The sequence below is a fragment of the Engraulis encrasicolus genome, chromosome 7 (assembly GCF_034702125.1).
Source record: "Engraulis encrasicolus isolate BLACKSEA-1 chromosome 7, IST_EnEncr_1.0, whole genome shotgun sequence".
NCBI classification, from domain to species: domain Eukaryota; kingdom Metazoa; phylum Chordata; class Actinopteri; order Clupeiformes; family Engraulidae; genus Engraulis; species Engraulis encrasicolus.
In genome coordinates this window covers 42,438,005-42,455,187 of record NC_085863.1, presented here as the reverse complement: position 1 = coordinate 42,455,187, position 17,183 = coordinate 42,438,005, and the positions used below count along the sequence as shown (strand labels likewise).

General features: G+C 43.4%; 1 protein-coding gene and 2 non-coding genes across 3 annotated transcripts; 1 reads left to right on the top strand and 2 right to left on the bottom strand.

The window, feature by feature from the left end:
• Positions 1–8,445: 8,445 nt before the first annotated feature.
• On the bottom strand, positions 8,446–8,519 carry trnai-aau (transfer RNA isoleucine (anticodon AAU)). Its single transcript has one exon. It is a non-coding gene; the product is annotated as a tRNA-Ile (tRNA).
• A 756-nt stretch (positions 8,520–9,275) lies between these two features.
• On the top strand, positions 9,276–9,349 carry trnan-guu (transfer RNA asparagine (anticodon GUU)). The gene has a single exon. It is a non-coding gene; the product is annotated as a tRNA-Asn (tRNA).
• Positions 9,350–9,587: 238 nt separating this feature from the next.
• LOC134452197 (UDP-glucuronosyltransferase 2A1-like) lies at positions 9,588–15,351 on the bottom strand. Its single transcript, XM_063202565.1, has 6 exons — positions 14,615–15,351; positions 14,318–14,466; positions 14,026–14,157; positions 13,639–13,726; positions 13,325–13,544; positions 9,588–10,990 (listed from the first exon to the last, which is right to left on the bottom strand). Exons 1-6 carry the CDS (start codon positions 15,330–15,332, stop codon positions 10,708–10,710), a joined length of 1,590 nt encoding a protein of 529 aa, XP_063058635.1. The 5' UTR covers positions 15,333–15,351; the 3' UTR covers positions 9,588–10,707.
• Positions 15,352–17,183: the final 1,832 nt, after the last annotated feature.

Sequence of the window (17,183 nt, the reverse complement as noted above, 5' to 3'; positions counted from 1 at the left end):
CAGTAGTCAGTCAGTAGTCAGGAAGCTGCCTTGCTATAGTCAGTGGGTGTATTCCAATATGCGGACTCCCATCTTCCCTTGCCTGTTTGTGACCTCGTAATGAAGTGACCAATGACAGAACATTAAGTCAATGTTTTGCAAAAGCATAATTCTAATGTCATTTTCTCATTTGCAATCCGGATGGTAAATGAAGACCAATGCCCCCAAAAGCTGTTGTGGCTAGGCTGACAGCGTGGAAACTTCATTGTTTACTACACAAGCACAAGTGGACGGGAGTCCGCATATTGAAATGCATGCATGCATGTTGGTCAGTAATCAGTGTAGCGAAGGGGAGTAGAGTTGCCCAGCTGGGACTCGAACCCAGACCTTCTGGGGTAGTAAACCGGGGCTCTGACCGCTACACCAAAGAGCCAGGCTCGTTGGCATGTTAGTCAGAACACACCCACAACCCTAGTGATGGTCACTCCATCACACTGCCTTCCCCTTCGGGAAGCGCATCCGTGCGCTTCAAACACTCATGGTGTCCCTCACACAACTGCCCATCATGCTTCTCCCATCCAGTGTGCCCCTTCATCAATGCTTCACCCATCACAGGGGTCCCTCCCACCGGGGTCACCAATCCTGGGGGTCCCTCACATGGAATTACGGCACACACACAATGGGTACGCTTCCGATGGCCTCACGGTACCATCCCACTTCTGACACCATTTGTAGCGAAGGGGAGTAGAGTTGCCCAGCTGGGACTCGAACCCAGACCTTCTGGGGTAGTAAACCGGAGCTCTGACCGCTACACCAAAGAGCCAGGCTCGTTGGAATATGTTAGTCAGAACACACCCACAACCCTAGTGATGGTCACTCCATCACAATCAGTCAGTAGTCAGGAAGCTGTCTTGCTATAGTCACGAGGTTGTGCTGCCTGTCACAGACAGCATGCATGCCACATTGCGTCGTGCATCAGAGACAGGATGAAGGAGGTACAAAATGAGGACCTGAATGAGACCACTGTCCTGTCCACTGTGTATGTGGGAGTGTGCGTGCTACATCCATCATATTCCTCGGGATGAATGTCCTACATGAGATCTTTGTAGCCTTCTGTCCTGTCCTATCCAATTTCTGTGTGTGTGTGTGTGTGTGTGTGTGTGTGTGTGTCTCATTTATCGCATTCCTCGTGTGGCTGTGATATGTGCGTGTGTGTGTGTGTGTGTGTGTGTGCGCACGCACACATGAGTCTGTAACGGCATGAGGGGGAGGGGGTTTGACACACTGCATCAAACATGCAGGTCATGTTATTGGGCGCATCCGAGCTATAGAAAGCGTGTGTTGGCGTATGAATGGGCACTTGCATGGTAACACAGCTCTGATTGGTCGAGACGGGGGAAAACCCTGAGCTGCCATCACACAGTCAGAGGGCTCTCCTCCAATCAGCGGCCAAGGCTGGACTTCGTAAGGCATTGAGATCACCGCACTGCACAGACTCAGACACAGAGATACAGATACGAGCGTGGGGGGCCATGTGCGTGTCAGAGTATGCGTGCGCGCGCACCCACACACGCGCGCGCGCGCGCACACACATGCGCACACACACACACACGTGCGCGCGCGCGCGCACACACACACACACACACACACACTTGCGCTCACACTCATGCACACACATGCCGACACAGATGCTCATGCTTAATGCTTTACAAAGAGATGCACTCTACTGTACACACACTATTCCAACCCAGACACATGACAATGTGCACTTACTCACGCTCTTTCTCACTCTCTTTTACACACACACGCACACAGCCATACCCGTGCACGAACGAACACACAGGAACAAACGAGCACAGAGAAGCATGCACACACACTGCATGAGAGGCGCAATGAATGTATCTAGAGACATGTGGGTTGGTCCATGTTTGCTGGCATTCCTCACTGGTGTGCAGATTGGAAGAGCCCCTTATTCTAGGCAGCCATCCATGCACCAAGCCTCCATTTAATCATAGTAGTGTACATGCATCAAAACAGCCAGGCAGACACGGGGGACCCCCTCATCCTCTGATCCCCCTCCTCTTCTTCTTCTTCTTCTTCTTCTTCTTCTTCTTCTTCCCCATTACTGTTTTTCCTCTTCTTTTTCTTCTACTTCCTGCTTGTCACAGTCTTATGCTGATTTTTCTTTTTCTTTCCCTTCTTATTAGATTATATTTTTACTCTAGACAATCCTAATCATCAGTATTGAGTACAATATCTGGCAATGTTAATGGTGATTATTTTATTTGGTCTGCTTTTTTAATTAATTTATGAAATGCTCGCAACCCCAAAAAAAATCCCATTTCAAAAGATGACTCATAACACTGTTCATCATTTATAATGTGCTGTTGAGCTCCCCCGTGTGGCCATTAGGAGTGGCTGCATGTCCATCTGGCCTCCTTCTGTCTGCCCTCCTGACTGAGATTAGTCAAGCCTAGTTCATAATGCCACTCCGGGGTTACAAGAGGTCATGTCAGGGAGGTCTCCACGCACATAACAAATATTCATTCCAATGGCCTTGTTGTGAACATTGCTGATTGTTGTTTTTGCGGTTGATTGAGTCCAAGATTAGATCATTCTAGAGAGGAGGTGTAGTGTAGTGTTCTCTGGTATGATGTTGTGGTATGCAAGTAGTAACCCCTTTATCCGCTGTTGTGCTATGCAAGTAGGCTAGTAACCCCCTTCATCTGCCTTTGTTTTCACAGGAGAATGAAGCTCATCTGGGTCTGCTTTTTACTCTTAGCGAGCCGACATGGGTTAGTGACTATACCTCCTACAGGATTCTATTTTAGGATTGTTTTCCCATTTGTGGCTTGTTTATTATATCCCCGAAACGCGGAGCGTCGGGGATGTAATGGTTTTGCGTGCACCGCCGCCGCCGCCGCGTCCGCCGCCGCCGCGTCCGCCGCCGCGTAAGGTCTTTCGTGTTAACGCGATAACTTTTGAACGGATGTTTGGATTTGTCCCAGATTTGGTGTGTGAATGCTCTAGGGCATGTTCATGAACTGATTCGAGTTTGGAGGTCAACAATTTCAAGATGGCCGAATTCAAGATGGCCGAATTTTTGTTTGGTCCATAACTTCTGACCGGGTGGATGGATTTGTCCCAGATTTGGTGTGTGAATGTTCTAGGGTAGGTTCATGAACTGATTCGAGTTTGGAGGTCAACAATTTCAAGATGGCCGAATTCAAGATGGCCGAATTTTTGTTTGGCCCATTACTTCTGACCGGGTGGATGGATTTGTCCCAGATTTGGTGTGTGAATGCTCTAGGGCAGGTTCATGAACTGATTCGAGTTTGGAGGTCAACAATTTCAAGATGGCCGAATTCAAGATGGCCGAATTTTTGTTTGGTCCATAACTTCTGACCGGGTGGATGGATTTGTCCCAGATTTGGTGTGTGAATGTTCTAGGGTAGGTTCATGAACTGATTCGAGTTTGGAGGTCAACAATTGCAAGATGGCCGAATTCAAGATGGCCGAATTTTTGTTTGGCCCATTACTTCTGACCGGGTGGATGGATTTGTCCCAGATTTGGTGTGTGAATGCTCTAGGGTGGGTTCATGAACTGATTACAGTTTGGAGGTTAACACTTTCAAGATGGCCGAATTCAAGATGGCCGAATTTTTGTTTGGTCCATAACTTCTGACCGGGTGGATGGATTTGTCCCAGATTTGGTGTGTGAATGTTCTAGGGTAGGTTCATGAACTGATTCGAGTTTGGAGGTCAACAATTTCAAGATGGCCGAATTCAAGATGGCCGAATTTTTGTTTGGCCCATTACTTCTGACCGGGTGGATGGATTTGTCCCAGATTTGGTGTGTGAATGCTGCAGGGTAGGTTCATGAACTGATTCGAGTTTGGAGGTCAACACTTTCAAAATGGTGGAATTTTTATTTGGCCCATAACTTCTGACTGGGTGGATTGATTTGCCCGGTAACTCCTTAATTTAATGGTTCACCATTTCAGTGAATCTACCATATCAGGTAGGCCTACAGTGTAATAACCAGTGTAACAATATTTAATAACGTGTAATACTAGTGTAATACCAGTGTAAAAATAGGCAATACCAGGTACAGTGTAATAACCAGTGTAACAATATGTAATACCATGTAATACTAGTGTAATACCAGTGTACAAATATGCAATACCATGTAATACCACTTACACACAAATAGCCTACATGATATAAGTACAAAATTGGTACATGGTGTCACACTGGTATGACGTGGTATTAAATATTGTTACACTGGTTATTACACTGTACCTAATGTGGTATATCCACTGTAATAGTGAACCATTAAAACAGTGTTACCATTTGCCCCATTTTTTCCTTCATTTTCACAATAGTCATTTGGTTTTAAGCCTCTGCACGTCATTGATCTATGTGTAGATATTAAATATATTTATTTTATATTTTGTATTTATCATAAACGTTCATGAAAAGGTGGACGGGAGTGGTAGGAATGATTGGGGACTGGAATCGTCGCGTTTCGGGGATATACCTTAAGCAGTCGAAGGCGACTGCACAGGCAGTCTAGTTATTATTTGAATAGAGTAGGTGGCATGTCACATGTCCTTGTAATAGGTGTATTTAGGTGTGTATTTCCATTGTTGGTGCTGAATCAGTGCTGAATCAGAGCTGGTTGGATCGAATTTGCAGGATTGGTTTTTGCTTTCCAAACCTGCTTTGGCACCCCTGCTTAACCCCTCTGCCCTGACGTTTGGGTGCCTGTGACCATGTGCCACTGACTTACATGGACAGAAGGGCAGGCCATGTGTGCGGAGAGTTCAAAAGGGCAAGGTGAGTCGGGCCAAAGCCTTTCAACAGAATAAGTTCTTTCCAGGGGGAGCTGTGGTGCAGCACGCTAAGCCCCCCACATTTGGGTCATTTCCCGGCCCTGCCCCGTCTCTCTCTCCCAATCATTTCCTGTCTACTCTCACACTGTCCTGTAGTAATAAATAAGATAGAGAATGAGCGCACATCAGTGGTACAGGTGCTGGACAAAATAGAGTAACTGAAATAAATTTTGCCAAATTTGGCAAATAAATCACTGGGAGCATTAACATGTTGCGGACTTCTATCATTTATTACTGTAGTAATAAAGGCCGAAAAGCCCCCCCCCAAAAAAATACTTAGAACAGGTGCTTTCCAATATGCAGACTCCTGTCCTCGACCTGTGCCTGTACATTTGAATACAACTTCCTGTGCCTTTTTAGTGGCAAGGTGGAGCCCCAGAACTGCATTTGCATGAATCCGGCACGGGGAGACTAAGACTAAGACATTTTTAATTATGAGGGTTGGACGCTACACATTCATCCTACATTAAGTCAATTGAAGTCACAAAGATATGGTTTTGATGTTTTTTTCAAAGCTTTCTTTAAAGCTTTTCTGGCTCTACAAATTACACAAACAACATGGAACACCACAGTTATCTGAGATATTCAAATATTAAAATTTGCAAATAAAAAACTATATTTTAAAATGGCCAATATCTTGTCCAAACCTAGCCTGTCATAAATAACGCCTGAAACTATGGTGTTTGGTTCTTGAATCATTTCAGTGATAACATAACTTAAAGGTTCAAATGAGTTGTAGAAACATAGTAATAGAGTAGAGATAGAGGAGATTACCCCACTTTACATGTGTTACCCCACCTGACACTCTGCCTAAATTAGATTAGCGATTAGTGGAGTGTCAGGTGGGGTACCCATGTCGGGTGGGGGTACTCTGCCCTAATATTAGGCTACTCTATTACAACTTTATTACAACTCATTTCAACCAAAGTCAAGTTATCTCTGAAATAACTCAAGAACCGAACACAATAATTCACAACATTGTAGGCTGGGTTTAGAAAAGATATTCGCCATTTTAAAATATAGCTATTTTTTGGTTTTAAACTTTTAATATATTAATATCTCACAATTCATACTCGGATAACTGTTGTGTTCCATGCTATTTGTATAATCGGTAGAGCTAGAGAAGAGCTTTCAGACAACATCAAAACCATCTCTTTGTGAATTAAATCGACAGGCATAATGAAGGATGCATGCGTAGTGTCTACCATTGTAATTAAGCGGGCTTGCCACGCTTAGTAACCTCTAAGTACAGTTTATGCTTGCTTCTCTTGTGCAGGTCAGTAAAAATAGAAAATGGATCTCCTCCTAGGCCTTTCGAGAGAGACACCGTTGGAGATCATTTGTTCTGCTATAGTGTGTCTGTGTCTTTTGTCGTTTTTTTTCCGTTTTCGTCGATTTTGTGCAAGTTTGGTTCCCCATAGAAAACAATGGTGGAATGCTTGTGAATGAAGGTTCCGCTACTCTAGGGATCAGAGTGTAGGAGGCTTTTTCGTTCATAACACATCAACACTTTCACCTAGGAGTTTAGTTGAAGCGTTGTTAGCGAGCTCTAGAAGATGACTCCAAACGGTGAAAAGGTCATGTCCCAACTCCCATTACTTTTTAAATGGCAGGTGTGTAAAAATGACTGGGCTGGCCCAATGGCTGTTTCCTATTCATTTTTGAAGTGCCTCTCTGAAGAGGTCAAGCGCATCTTCCACAAGAAGTCCATTTGTGACTGAACTGTTTAACCTATAAACTTCATTCATATGACTTCATATGAAACTGTTGTGATTCTGCCCTCTGCCTTAGAGTACAATATTAACTGCCATACAGACAATCACAACAGGTGCTGCCAATAAAGGGTTCCATCTCAACTGTCACATTCTCTCAACATTCTATTCTTAACGAGCACCTGCACTACAATTCTAGAATTCTATTGTACAGCTCTTCAATGCAATGTGATATTGGAATGCTTATGACAGCCAGCTGCTTGGCTCAATGGCAAAGGTGCTGGATTAGAGATATGGAGGTTGTGAGTTCGAATCCCACTTGGACCCCATGTTGATTTTCAAATTATATCATATGCAGTGTTCCTCAGCCAACTTAAAATAGCATGTAATTTAGTATATATCCAAAACGCGGAGCTACAACACTTTCAAGATGGTTGAATCCAAGATGGCTGAATTGTTTGGCCAATAACTTCAGACTGGGTTTAGCTTTGTTTTCACAATAGTAGTTTGTTTTTAATTTATGTATAGACATCAAAAATAAAACTGCTCAGCTCTGCCCCAAAAGGCAAGCCCGCTTCCAGCATTTTCTGCGAGAATGCAATCTAGTTTTCTTAGTCCATTTCTCCCTTAATATTTGTGCCAGATTCACACAAACGCTGTTCTGGGATTCTACTTTGCAACTAAAAAGGCACACTAAGTTGTATTGAAATATGTGTTGGTCAGTCCCTTAGGTGATTTCACGTGAAATTACCTTATATTATGTACTACGTTGCCACCTTACGACTGTAATTATTATGTATGTTGTATATATATGTTTTAATTATTATGATTTGATTGTCATTAAAATACATTGGGATTTTAACTCTGAGATTCGAATGATTTCACTTATGTAGGCTACTGTATGTCTTCGGCCTTCATTCTTGTTTTATCAACTTTTGTGCTTTTATTTATGTGAAGCCCATTGATTTGCCTATCTGTACGATATGTATGACACAATTGCCTTGCCTTGCCTCATTCAATACTGTCTGTTATGCAAGTGCTGATTAACCATAAAAAAACAGTCCACAAGGCCTTTTTAATAACCCTAAGTGCCATAAATGAGTAGCCTTCACAGCATGTGACTGAGGGATGAAACGTCCAGATGATTTGAAGCGCTTCATCTTCATGCGTTAATCTGATTTACACTAAGGCAGTGCTTCTTGCAGATTGAAGACCAGGGATGAAACATGAAACTCATGATTTACAGCAGCAATGTCAAAAACCAACCACCATAGGGCAGGGTCTCCCACTTTTGAAAACCAATGACATCACAGTCACAAGAAGACACAAGACACTAGTACCATACCATGGTGCTTCTTATACAAACCAAGACAAGGTTACTAGTAATCATGCCATTGCAAGCAAATTGCCATATTGGATTTTCCAAAAGGCCACAATTGTGATACAAATCCCGTTTAATGAGAGCATGGATCGCTATTGGTATTTGAAGGTGTAAACACGCGCTCTCCTGGTATGGAGCAGGGAAGCCGACAGGGGAGCACAGAGGGGTAAATTGTCCCAGGCCCAGGCAGAGGTGGGGCCTAGGCAGAGTTGTATTGTATGTATTGAGTGGGGGGTGGGGCTTCAGACGACTTTGACCCGGGCCAGGGCAAAGCTGTCAGCGGCCCTGGTATGGAGATAGCAGCATCACTGACGTGTATAGTCTAGTTATACTATACACGTCAGTGAGCGAGACACTACTCGCAGAAACAGCATCACAATATGGCGCGTGTGTGTGTTGGAATATCTGACAGAACACCGTTATTGCAATGGAATTGGAATCTTCATGTTCCATATCACCATGTAATAAGCAAAACAGTTGGCCAGTACGGGGATCGAACCCGCGACCTTGGCGTTATTAGCACCACGCTCTAACCAACTGAGCTAACCGGCCACGATTCCAAGAGGAAATACAACTAGATTTCTTACTGGTGCACACTGTGGTTGTAGTCAATGTTATCCCCATATAATACAGTTATGCATTTGTCATTGTGTTTCATGTTTTCTGGGCCTTACAAGATGCTTTTAATTCTCAACACGCACTGACACTATAGATGTAACCAGAGTCCGAGAAGTACCTAACGCCAACAGCGCTATGAGCTCTCATGCAAAACTCTACTTGCAATACCAGAAGAGGCCAGAGGAGGGAGCGGTGTGCTGACGATGAATCACAGAGAACAGCCACACGCACTCTGTTACTTGTAGTTCTACAGCTCTTCCGAGTCGTGAGCCAGAAGTATGAAATGTGTGGCAGAAAAGTCCATGAACTGCGCGAAATGGCGGTGAAGTGTCAGACAGGAGGATCGTAACGACCCAAGGCCAGTGTTTTACGAATACCGCCAACAGAGGCAGCAGAAATGACTATGTCGCTTTTGATCCGAGGCGGAAGTGTAGGCTACTGTTTAGCTTGTGCTGCCCGTCTCCACTCCCTTAAGGTTTAAAGACAGTAAGTGTAACAATAGTCACCATGCACATTTCACCACATCCAGGCATTAGGGTCTATGTACGCCCAGAAAAGAGCATGTGTCCATTGTGATGTGTAATGCTACCGGGACTCGTGAGCAGCCGATTACTTCCACGCGCTCTACAATAGCAGCCGAGGGTTGTTGGTCTAGGTCTAAATGAGATAGTTTCAACGTCGGCCTTCACCGTCTCTGTGGCGCAATCGGTTAGCGCGTTCGGCTGTTAACCGAAAGGTTGGTGGTTCGAGCCCACCCAGGGACGAGCAATTTTTCCTTTTTTGTGTATATCGATGACAAATAAACATTGGAATAGTCTATCTTTTGTCGTGTCAGTGCTATGAGACACATTATATTACCATGCATGTACGGTACATGTATCACGAATTCCAGATGGTTACTTCTGCAACACACTGAGTAGGCCTAAGTAGGCATATCCAGACTATCACACCAAAAGAAAAACAGAAAATGTCAGGTTTAGGCCCAGCCAAGAAAATTCATGCTTTACTGCAGTATTCTACAGAATAGATATGGTGCAATACAATGATTTGGAAACAAAACTCATGGGACTAGGCTATAGTTTTATAGTTCTAGCTGGAATACTGAAACGTAGTTACAATGCAGCTTTTCTCCAAGAGGACTCAGATTCAGCAAGCCTGGATAAGTAGACTTTATTAGCAATATGCATTATTACGTGTAAAGGTGCACCGTGTAAGATAATGGCCAGAGTAGGTATTGCAAATATGCTGCTCATTGAAACTATGCTGCCTATAACCAAATTTGATCTTTTCATGAATAGTAAACCAATAAACTAGTGTGACCAAAGGACAGTAAGTTTAGCAGCTGAAAATGCCCATTTCTCAATTGAAAAGAGACCCTTTTCATGTATGTAAAATGTAATTTTCCCAGTCATAATGAATACTTAGAATTTAATGGTGGTGGTAAGTATTTTTTAAAGGTAACATTTATGAATGGAGGGCGTGAATTCTGGAAATGAACTACTAAAAATATTACACAGTGCACTTTGAAAAACATGCAATTTCTTAAACCCGTTAAAACACTGCGTTATAAATTTGCTGTTACCAGAATGGCAATGACTGAGTCATAGCGCATTACTAAAGGCCCTGTGTTGTCAGAGTATATGGTAATTAACCTTTCAATGACGATCACAGTGTGCTACTGGTTGTACGCCGGGCATTATGGGGATACAAAGTACATTCTTTGTTGTGTCTTGGTATGCAGTAAATCAGTCCATATGTCCTTTTTCAGCTTATTGTCAAGTACAATGTTAAGATGTGTGTAACTAGTAAGTCTGAATGGTTTCTCCCATTACAACTGTCGTAGAGGATGACTGTGGCCTTCTAAACTCTTTTCTTTGGTCTTTTTTTGTGTTTGAAATAGGTCAGACTTCTTGCACCAGGATAAAAACAAAAACATATCATACAGACACACCTAAAATTTAAAAAATGTGAATTAAATTATGTAATATAAAAATACAGGCCCTTGTACCCCTTAATTGGCATGATTGACAAGACTGTTGGAGGCCATCCAACATTGAGGTATACGTATATACGCACACACAGTGCATAGCTCTTATCAAACTGAAATTCAATAGAAACAATTTCATTCCTTTTTCCTTTTCATGGCACTTTTCCCACAACACCTCCTGAGGCAGAAACAACATGACTTGACCATGACAACACTGAACAGTCCTACTATGGCCAGCAGAAAAGCAAAGACGTCCAGGCAGTGGTACTGGTACCAGCTGAGGTTGTGGGACTGCACACGTAAGTGCTTGGCACCCTTGTTGCGCATGACAAACTCGATCCAGAACACCGCCTCATCCAGTGGCCTCATTGGTTGGTCGTGCTGAATCCTGGACAGCCTCATGATGTTCTCCTTGTACCTGCAGTACGATAGGACAATAGCGTATTGCCATGAGATTTAACTTTCAGATTCAGTCAGATACCATGTCTTGCTGAATCATTTCCAACACCAAACATAGAGTCTTTAACCAATGACAACAGCAAGCAGAGTTCGGCGATATACAATACAATACAACATTTATATAGCTCAGTATCAAAACAATGAAGTTGTCTCAAAGATTTTTCCAAATACACATACACATACACACATTCACAGACCAGCTCTGGAGGCTGGCGTATGGTGCCAAATGTCCGGGGCGGGGTTCATATGAGAAAGTGCACACACGGACACGCACTCACACAAAGGCGTCCTAATAATAGTCGTCCTACAAAAGATTATGCTGAATCGATCGCAACATAGCTTAATTTCATCAAATAAATACCTACTAGTAACGTGAGTAAACCTCCCTCGTGAATCCTCATACAGATGCATTAGCTTTGAGTACTCGACCTACAGCTTTAGCTCTGTGGTATCATATCTGTGATCCCATTCCAAACTGTTGCTGCGACTGGGAGGTCGCATGTTCGAGTCCCGAGTGCCAGACTACGCCGGAAGACCTTGGTTACACTGGTGCCATGACCCGGACTGGAGTGAGGTTTGGGATGGTGAGTGTAATGGATGCCAACTAGCAGAGTTTGTTGGTAGAGCATTAGTAAACCGCCACCCAGAAACCTCATACAGCCTCATACAACCCTAGCTCTGAGTTATATCGACTTGGATCTGTTAGCTCAGGATCTATGGGTGGATTCCCATCTGCGGACTTCCGTCCTCCCTTGCCTGTTTGTGACCTCATGATGATGTCACTGACGACAGAAAATTAATTCAATATCTTGTGAAAGCACATTTTCTCATCTGCAATTGGGATGGTGAATGAAAAACAGTCCCCCAAAAGTTGTTGTGGCTAGGCTGACAACTGTTTTCTCCACGGAGGCGGGGTGAGGCCACAAGCACAATGAGGACGGGAGAGTGCATATTGGAAGGCACCCTATATCTCAGTGGTATCGTGAGTCGTGACTGTGCTTCCTATGTCAAACTGTAGCTGTGGGGGCGTTTGAACCCCGGAGTGGCCCCAAGAGAGTTATCTTGGTGGAAGTTGCCCTCCACCAAGATATCTCTCTTGTTTCACAATGCACTCACTCATGAACGGAAACAAAACAACTGACAACAGATAGTAAGACATGCCAGTGTCAGCAGCATGCAAACTTATTGCTTTAAGTGTCTATGAAGGTTCTCATTCATTCTGCCCATGTTATCCAAAGCTACGTCAGCAGAAGAGAAGATGCTCCTTGGAATGAAGAGCGATTTTTTCAAGCTGAAAGAAGCCTGGTTGTTACAGCTAAACTCTTTGGATTGTGCTTACAATCTGAAGAGAACATTCATTGTGTGATCAACTGCTGGAAAGTGGAGGCATAGGCGTTTTTTGCATTGCTCAGGGCCTCCTCCAATCAGGGGCCTCGTCATCAAATTGCGTTATTCATTTTTCCTGCATTTAAAGTTGTCTTCCACACACCACACTCTTCCTTATTGTTGGTGCGTCTCTGATGTAGTCAGACAATGTAGGGAATAGATCCAAACTCAGTTTCTTCTTTTTTTATTCATTCATTGCACGATTTACTCCAAATTGTACTTGCCCAGGGCCTCAGATTTCCAAACACCGCCCCTGAGTGGACGGCAGTGATGGACTGGTCGGCTGTTCACAGCTAAGCGAGACATGTCTCCTGCACTTCTGCAGTGCCTCCATAAACACACACGACACAACTTTCCACACTGCAGCCAGACCAGAGTAATGATGCATGGCCAGGCCCGTTTCTAGAATTTTGGGTGTTGGGGGCCGGGGGGGACCGCTTTTGGGTGGCACTTCAGTCATTGTCACATAACATTAGCATGGCGGCCAATGGGAATTAGTTCAGGAACCAGTATCAGATGGGCTCCACCTCAAGACAAGACGTCAGACAAGACAAGACAAGACTTGTGATGCTGGTATGTGGCATGCTGGGGGAACTTATGTAATGCTATCAGGACAAAATGAAAACCGAAACAACAACACAAAACCAGAGTAGTTCAGGAGAAATGGTAGAAAAAGACAATGACGGTACAGTATAGCACTTGTGCTCATGCAATTTTGTCATGCAATTCATGCAATTTTAGTGAGATCGGTATACTGGACAACTATACAAACATAGGGTATGCTTCAGTGCCGTTTCAGAATAAAAGTAGCCAGATGTCAGACGGCAGATGATCATTCAACTTCCGCTTTACGAAATAGTGAGAAACAACAATTCATCAACTTACACAAGTTGGACCTGTTACTTACGATGGGACGTTGATGACTGTGTTGAGGGCATCCACTAGATCTTTACTCTCCATACTGTTGAAATCCAGGCTGAGAGCTGCCCCTTGCTTTGACATGTGGTTCATATTGTTAGGCTGGTCAGCGAAGAAAGGAATCCCGACCATGGGCACTCCATGGTAGATAGCCTCGTAGAGGCCATTGGTGCCACCGTGGGTGATGAAGGCTTTGGTCTTTGGATGACCTATTCAAACAAACAATATGGTGGAAAGATTAATGAACTGTTCCATTATGCAATCCTCTTTAGTATTCATGGGAATTATAAACTAAGAGTTTACCAAGAAGATCATTCTGTGGCAGCCAATCATAAAGTCTTGTATTGGGGGCCAATGTCTCTGGCTTCACTCCACAGTACCTCCATAGGACCTGCAGAAGGCCCATACACAAGCACAGTGACATTATTATACACATCATCTACATAGGTTTTTTGTTTACAAACATTTGTGTTGTGATGAGGGGCAAGATGCTGCATTGACCAACAGCCGTTTCCAACAATCAGAGGTTGAACAGTGCGCAGCCAGAGATTGTTTACAAACGGTAAACCCATGTTTATCATGTCTATGATTCTGTCATATCACTGCATTCAGATGTGATTCTAATGTGATGTGGAATGTGACACACGCAGTTAATGTGAAACATGCATGGAGTCAGCAATATCCATTCACCTTTTGTGGTATTTGCCCAAGTGCAGAGGCGATGGCATTGGCCCTCTCCATGGTGAGGTTCTTGATCATGGATCCCAGTGAGAACACCACAATGCCAGCATCCCCAGAACTTTGGACAAACTCCTCCATGTCCTGTTAAAGAATGAACAGTACGGTCTGTTGAAGGGTCAGTTTTAAAGCACAGGAGTCAAATTCACAGCTCTGTCATGTTCTTACAAAGTATTTTCTGTTAAACAGCCAAAATGTGGCTGCGAACCAAAGAGCACAAATGGAAAATAGATATTCATCTCACTTCTGGGAGAGATTTTGCTGGTTTGCAATGCAGGCCTCCAACGAATTTGAAATTGGGGAGTAATGGTCGGGGGTACTCCACATCCCAATAGGTTCTGATCAACCAAATGTCAGCTTTGTTGAGGACATCACAAAGCTCTGTTGGTTTACCTAAGGGGATGCATAGTGTGCAGTCTGGCTTATTTCTTTCAAAATTTTAAAATTGCATCCACATCAAAATATTTAAATATTTTAAATATTTACAAAAGTAACATATAAAAATGAATGTAACATACAAAATGACATTTTCATCCCTTACCTCTGATTTCACTGAGGTATTTATTTATGGTCAGCTTGGTGTGGAAATAGAACACGGCAGTATGAATTCCGTACATCACAAAATTCTGCAACCTCTCCACAAAGTCCATGCGGTCTGTGAATGCGAACCGAGTCGGAGCGGGCACAGAAGGTACATATGACGGAGGTGTTGACAGTTGGCCACATTCCCTCTCAAAAGAATAACCAAACGTAAACCTCAACGATAATACGAACGGTACAGCCAATATTTCTGCCAAGACATCACTACAAGGCATCATAGGATCACTCAGTATGACGTCGAAATGTGACCGTTTCAGTGTGTCAATAACCTCCTCGTTGCGCAAAAATCCATCACATATCATGACATTATGAGAAGTGACGCGGTCCATTACAGCAATGGTTCTAAAAAGCATTTGTATTTTAGAAGCAGTCCAGGCCTGGTGCATCCACAGATCAGTAAATTCTTCCCACATGTCGTTCACTTCATCTTTCCCCAAAGGCACTTGATAAATCTTGAAGTTTACGCGCTCGCTCTGAAATGACTTCACAGAGGGAGAAGATGAGCTGACCAACACTGTGATGTTGTGGTTTCTTTCTGCCAGCTCATCCACTATCGTCCGCATGTTGTGCCAGTGACTGTACTCTGCTGGTAATATTAAAACTTTACCACTCTCAACGTAAAGCGGAACCATTAAACTACACACTGCGTAAAGGAGCATCGCGTAATCCTGATTCACACCTCTTCGTCTCCAACAAAACACGGAGCGCAGGGCAGTGAAGACGAAAATATTACTGAAACTCCTGAACTTTACTTAACTCAATATTATCTAACGGTCTCGTTCTGTAGTGTAGCTCACAGTGTTTAAAGTACAGTTGAGAGGCGTGGCGTAAGTGTACCAGCACGTGAAGCAAAGATAACACAAATAACTAACGTTTCATTCTGGGTCGTCTAGCCGTTTCCCCCCAACTTTAATACATGGAAAGACGTCGAATGTTAAGTAACCTGGAATAGTATAAAACATGGAATACGTCATTACAACTGCACAAACACCAATATATGGTGCACTGAGATAAACTCAACTATTAATTGATTAGGTTAGGCCAATGTGTTTTATCTGCACTAGGGTGCATCAAAAAACGCTTTTTTCAGCCTATTGATCTGTCTGGGTGATAAAAGTGTTCCACTGCATGTACAAATAACACATGCAAAATATTTTTGCAATCCATGGTGGTTTACAGGTCCAACGGAATATGAGCTGATATGAAGGAACTTGTGGATTAACTGCGTCAGTCTTTGCCAATTCAACGAAACCCTCCCACCTAATAACTTGGACTGTTTTTGTGATTTTGTTGAAATATTTTAAACTAAATATTTAAATGAAATAAAACCACTTTGACATATGTAAAATAACAGATTCCTAATTAACTATAATCATCAGTACCCCCCAAAATAATAGATATAAGTATTTCCGAGAAACTGGGAAATTCACACACTGACACACAGGCTAAGCAAAAGGAAAAAAATCTTCAGTTTTGGATAGAATGATGTTGTAATAAATAAAGGCCTCATGAAAATCAGAGTGTTTGACTCTGAGTTTGTTAGGCATGGTGAATAACTGTTGAGCTGATCTTCAGCCATGGAGGGACTTTGAATTCTTACTTGCAACTCTCACAAGTAATTTCTGAAAGGACTTTACTCTGGTGTCTACAGGACACAAAGCAGGTCTGGCACCACAGTCTTGATTCCACCAGACATCCTCAGCCGGCCAAATCTTGTGTCACTGGCTACAAGGTTGAAGATGACTCCTATGCAGCAAGCTGCTTTCACACGTGGCCTGATCTCAGAGTCAGGTGGTGATTTGTCAAAAGTTTCCACATCCTATGCCACAGCAGATCGATCACGCCGTAAAGTGCTGAAGACCATCAGTGAGGAATGCCATGAGCAGTGGATACCACCTGCCTTGTGCACCCTGCACTGGGACAGCAAGTTGACGCAGACACTTGACAATGTGCGCCAGAAGGAAGAGCGCCTGACAGTTGTTGGAGATAATACACAGCTGAAGTTGCTTGGTGTGCCTGCATATACAAAGGGGGCTGATGAAGCTTGTGGAACTATCATTGGCAACCTAACATGCAAATTGCTCCAAATTGCACTGTCATCATGTGGCAATAGGTGCCAATTATCCCTCAGACGAGAGAACAGTGCAACCTCTGGTGAGCGGGACACCTCCAGTCTGAGGTCATTAAATATTTGACTGAGTAGCACCTCGCCAATGTGATGGCGGCACCCAGACCACAGCAGTGGTCGTCCCAGTGAAAGCTGTATGGCTATGCAGGCTGCGCTCAGATGGCCAGTATTTGAAGCCGTGGTATCAAATGCCATATTGACTACTTGATTGGTGCATTGCCATTCTTGGAGCAATTTGCATGATTTTTTTCCTTTTGCTTAGCCTGTGTGTCAGTGTGTGAATTTCCCAGTTTCTCGGAAATACCTACTATATCTATTATTTTGGGGGGTACTGATGATTATAGTTAATTAGGAATCTGTTATTTTACATATGTCAAAGTGG

Bases quoted from the DNA above. Each gene is read 5' to 3' on its own strand.
- LOC134452197 (XM_063202565.1), bottom strand. From the start codon at position 15,332: ATGCTCCTTTACGCAGTGTGTAGTTTAATGGTTCCGCTTTACGTTGAG. The intron at 14,467-14,614 runs GTAAGGGATGAA...GCATCCCCTTAG, and splicing joins ATACCTCAGTGAAATCAGAG to GTAAACCAACAGAGCTTTGT. The intron at 13,727-14,025 runs GTGAATGGATAT...GGCCTTCTGCAG, and splicing joins TTGGGCAAATACCACAAAAG to GTCCTATGGAGGTACTGTGG.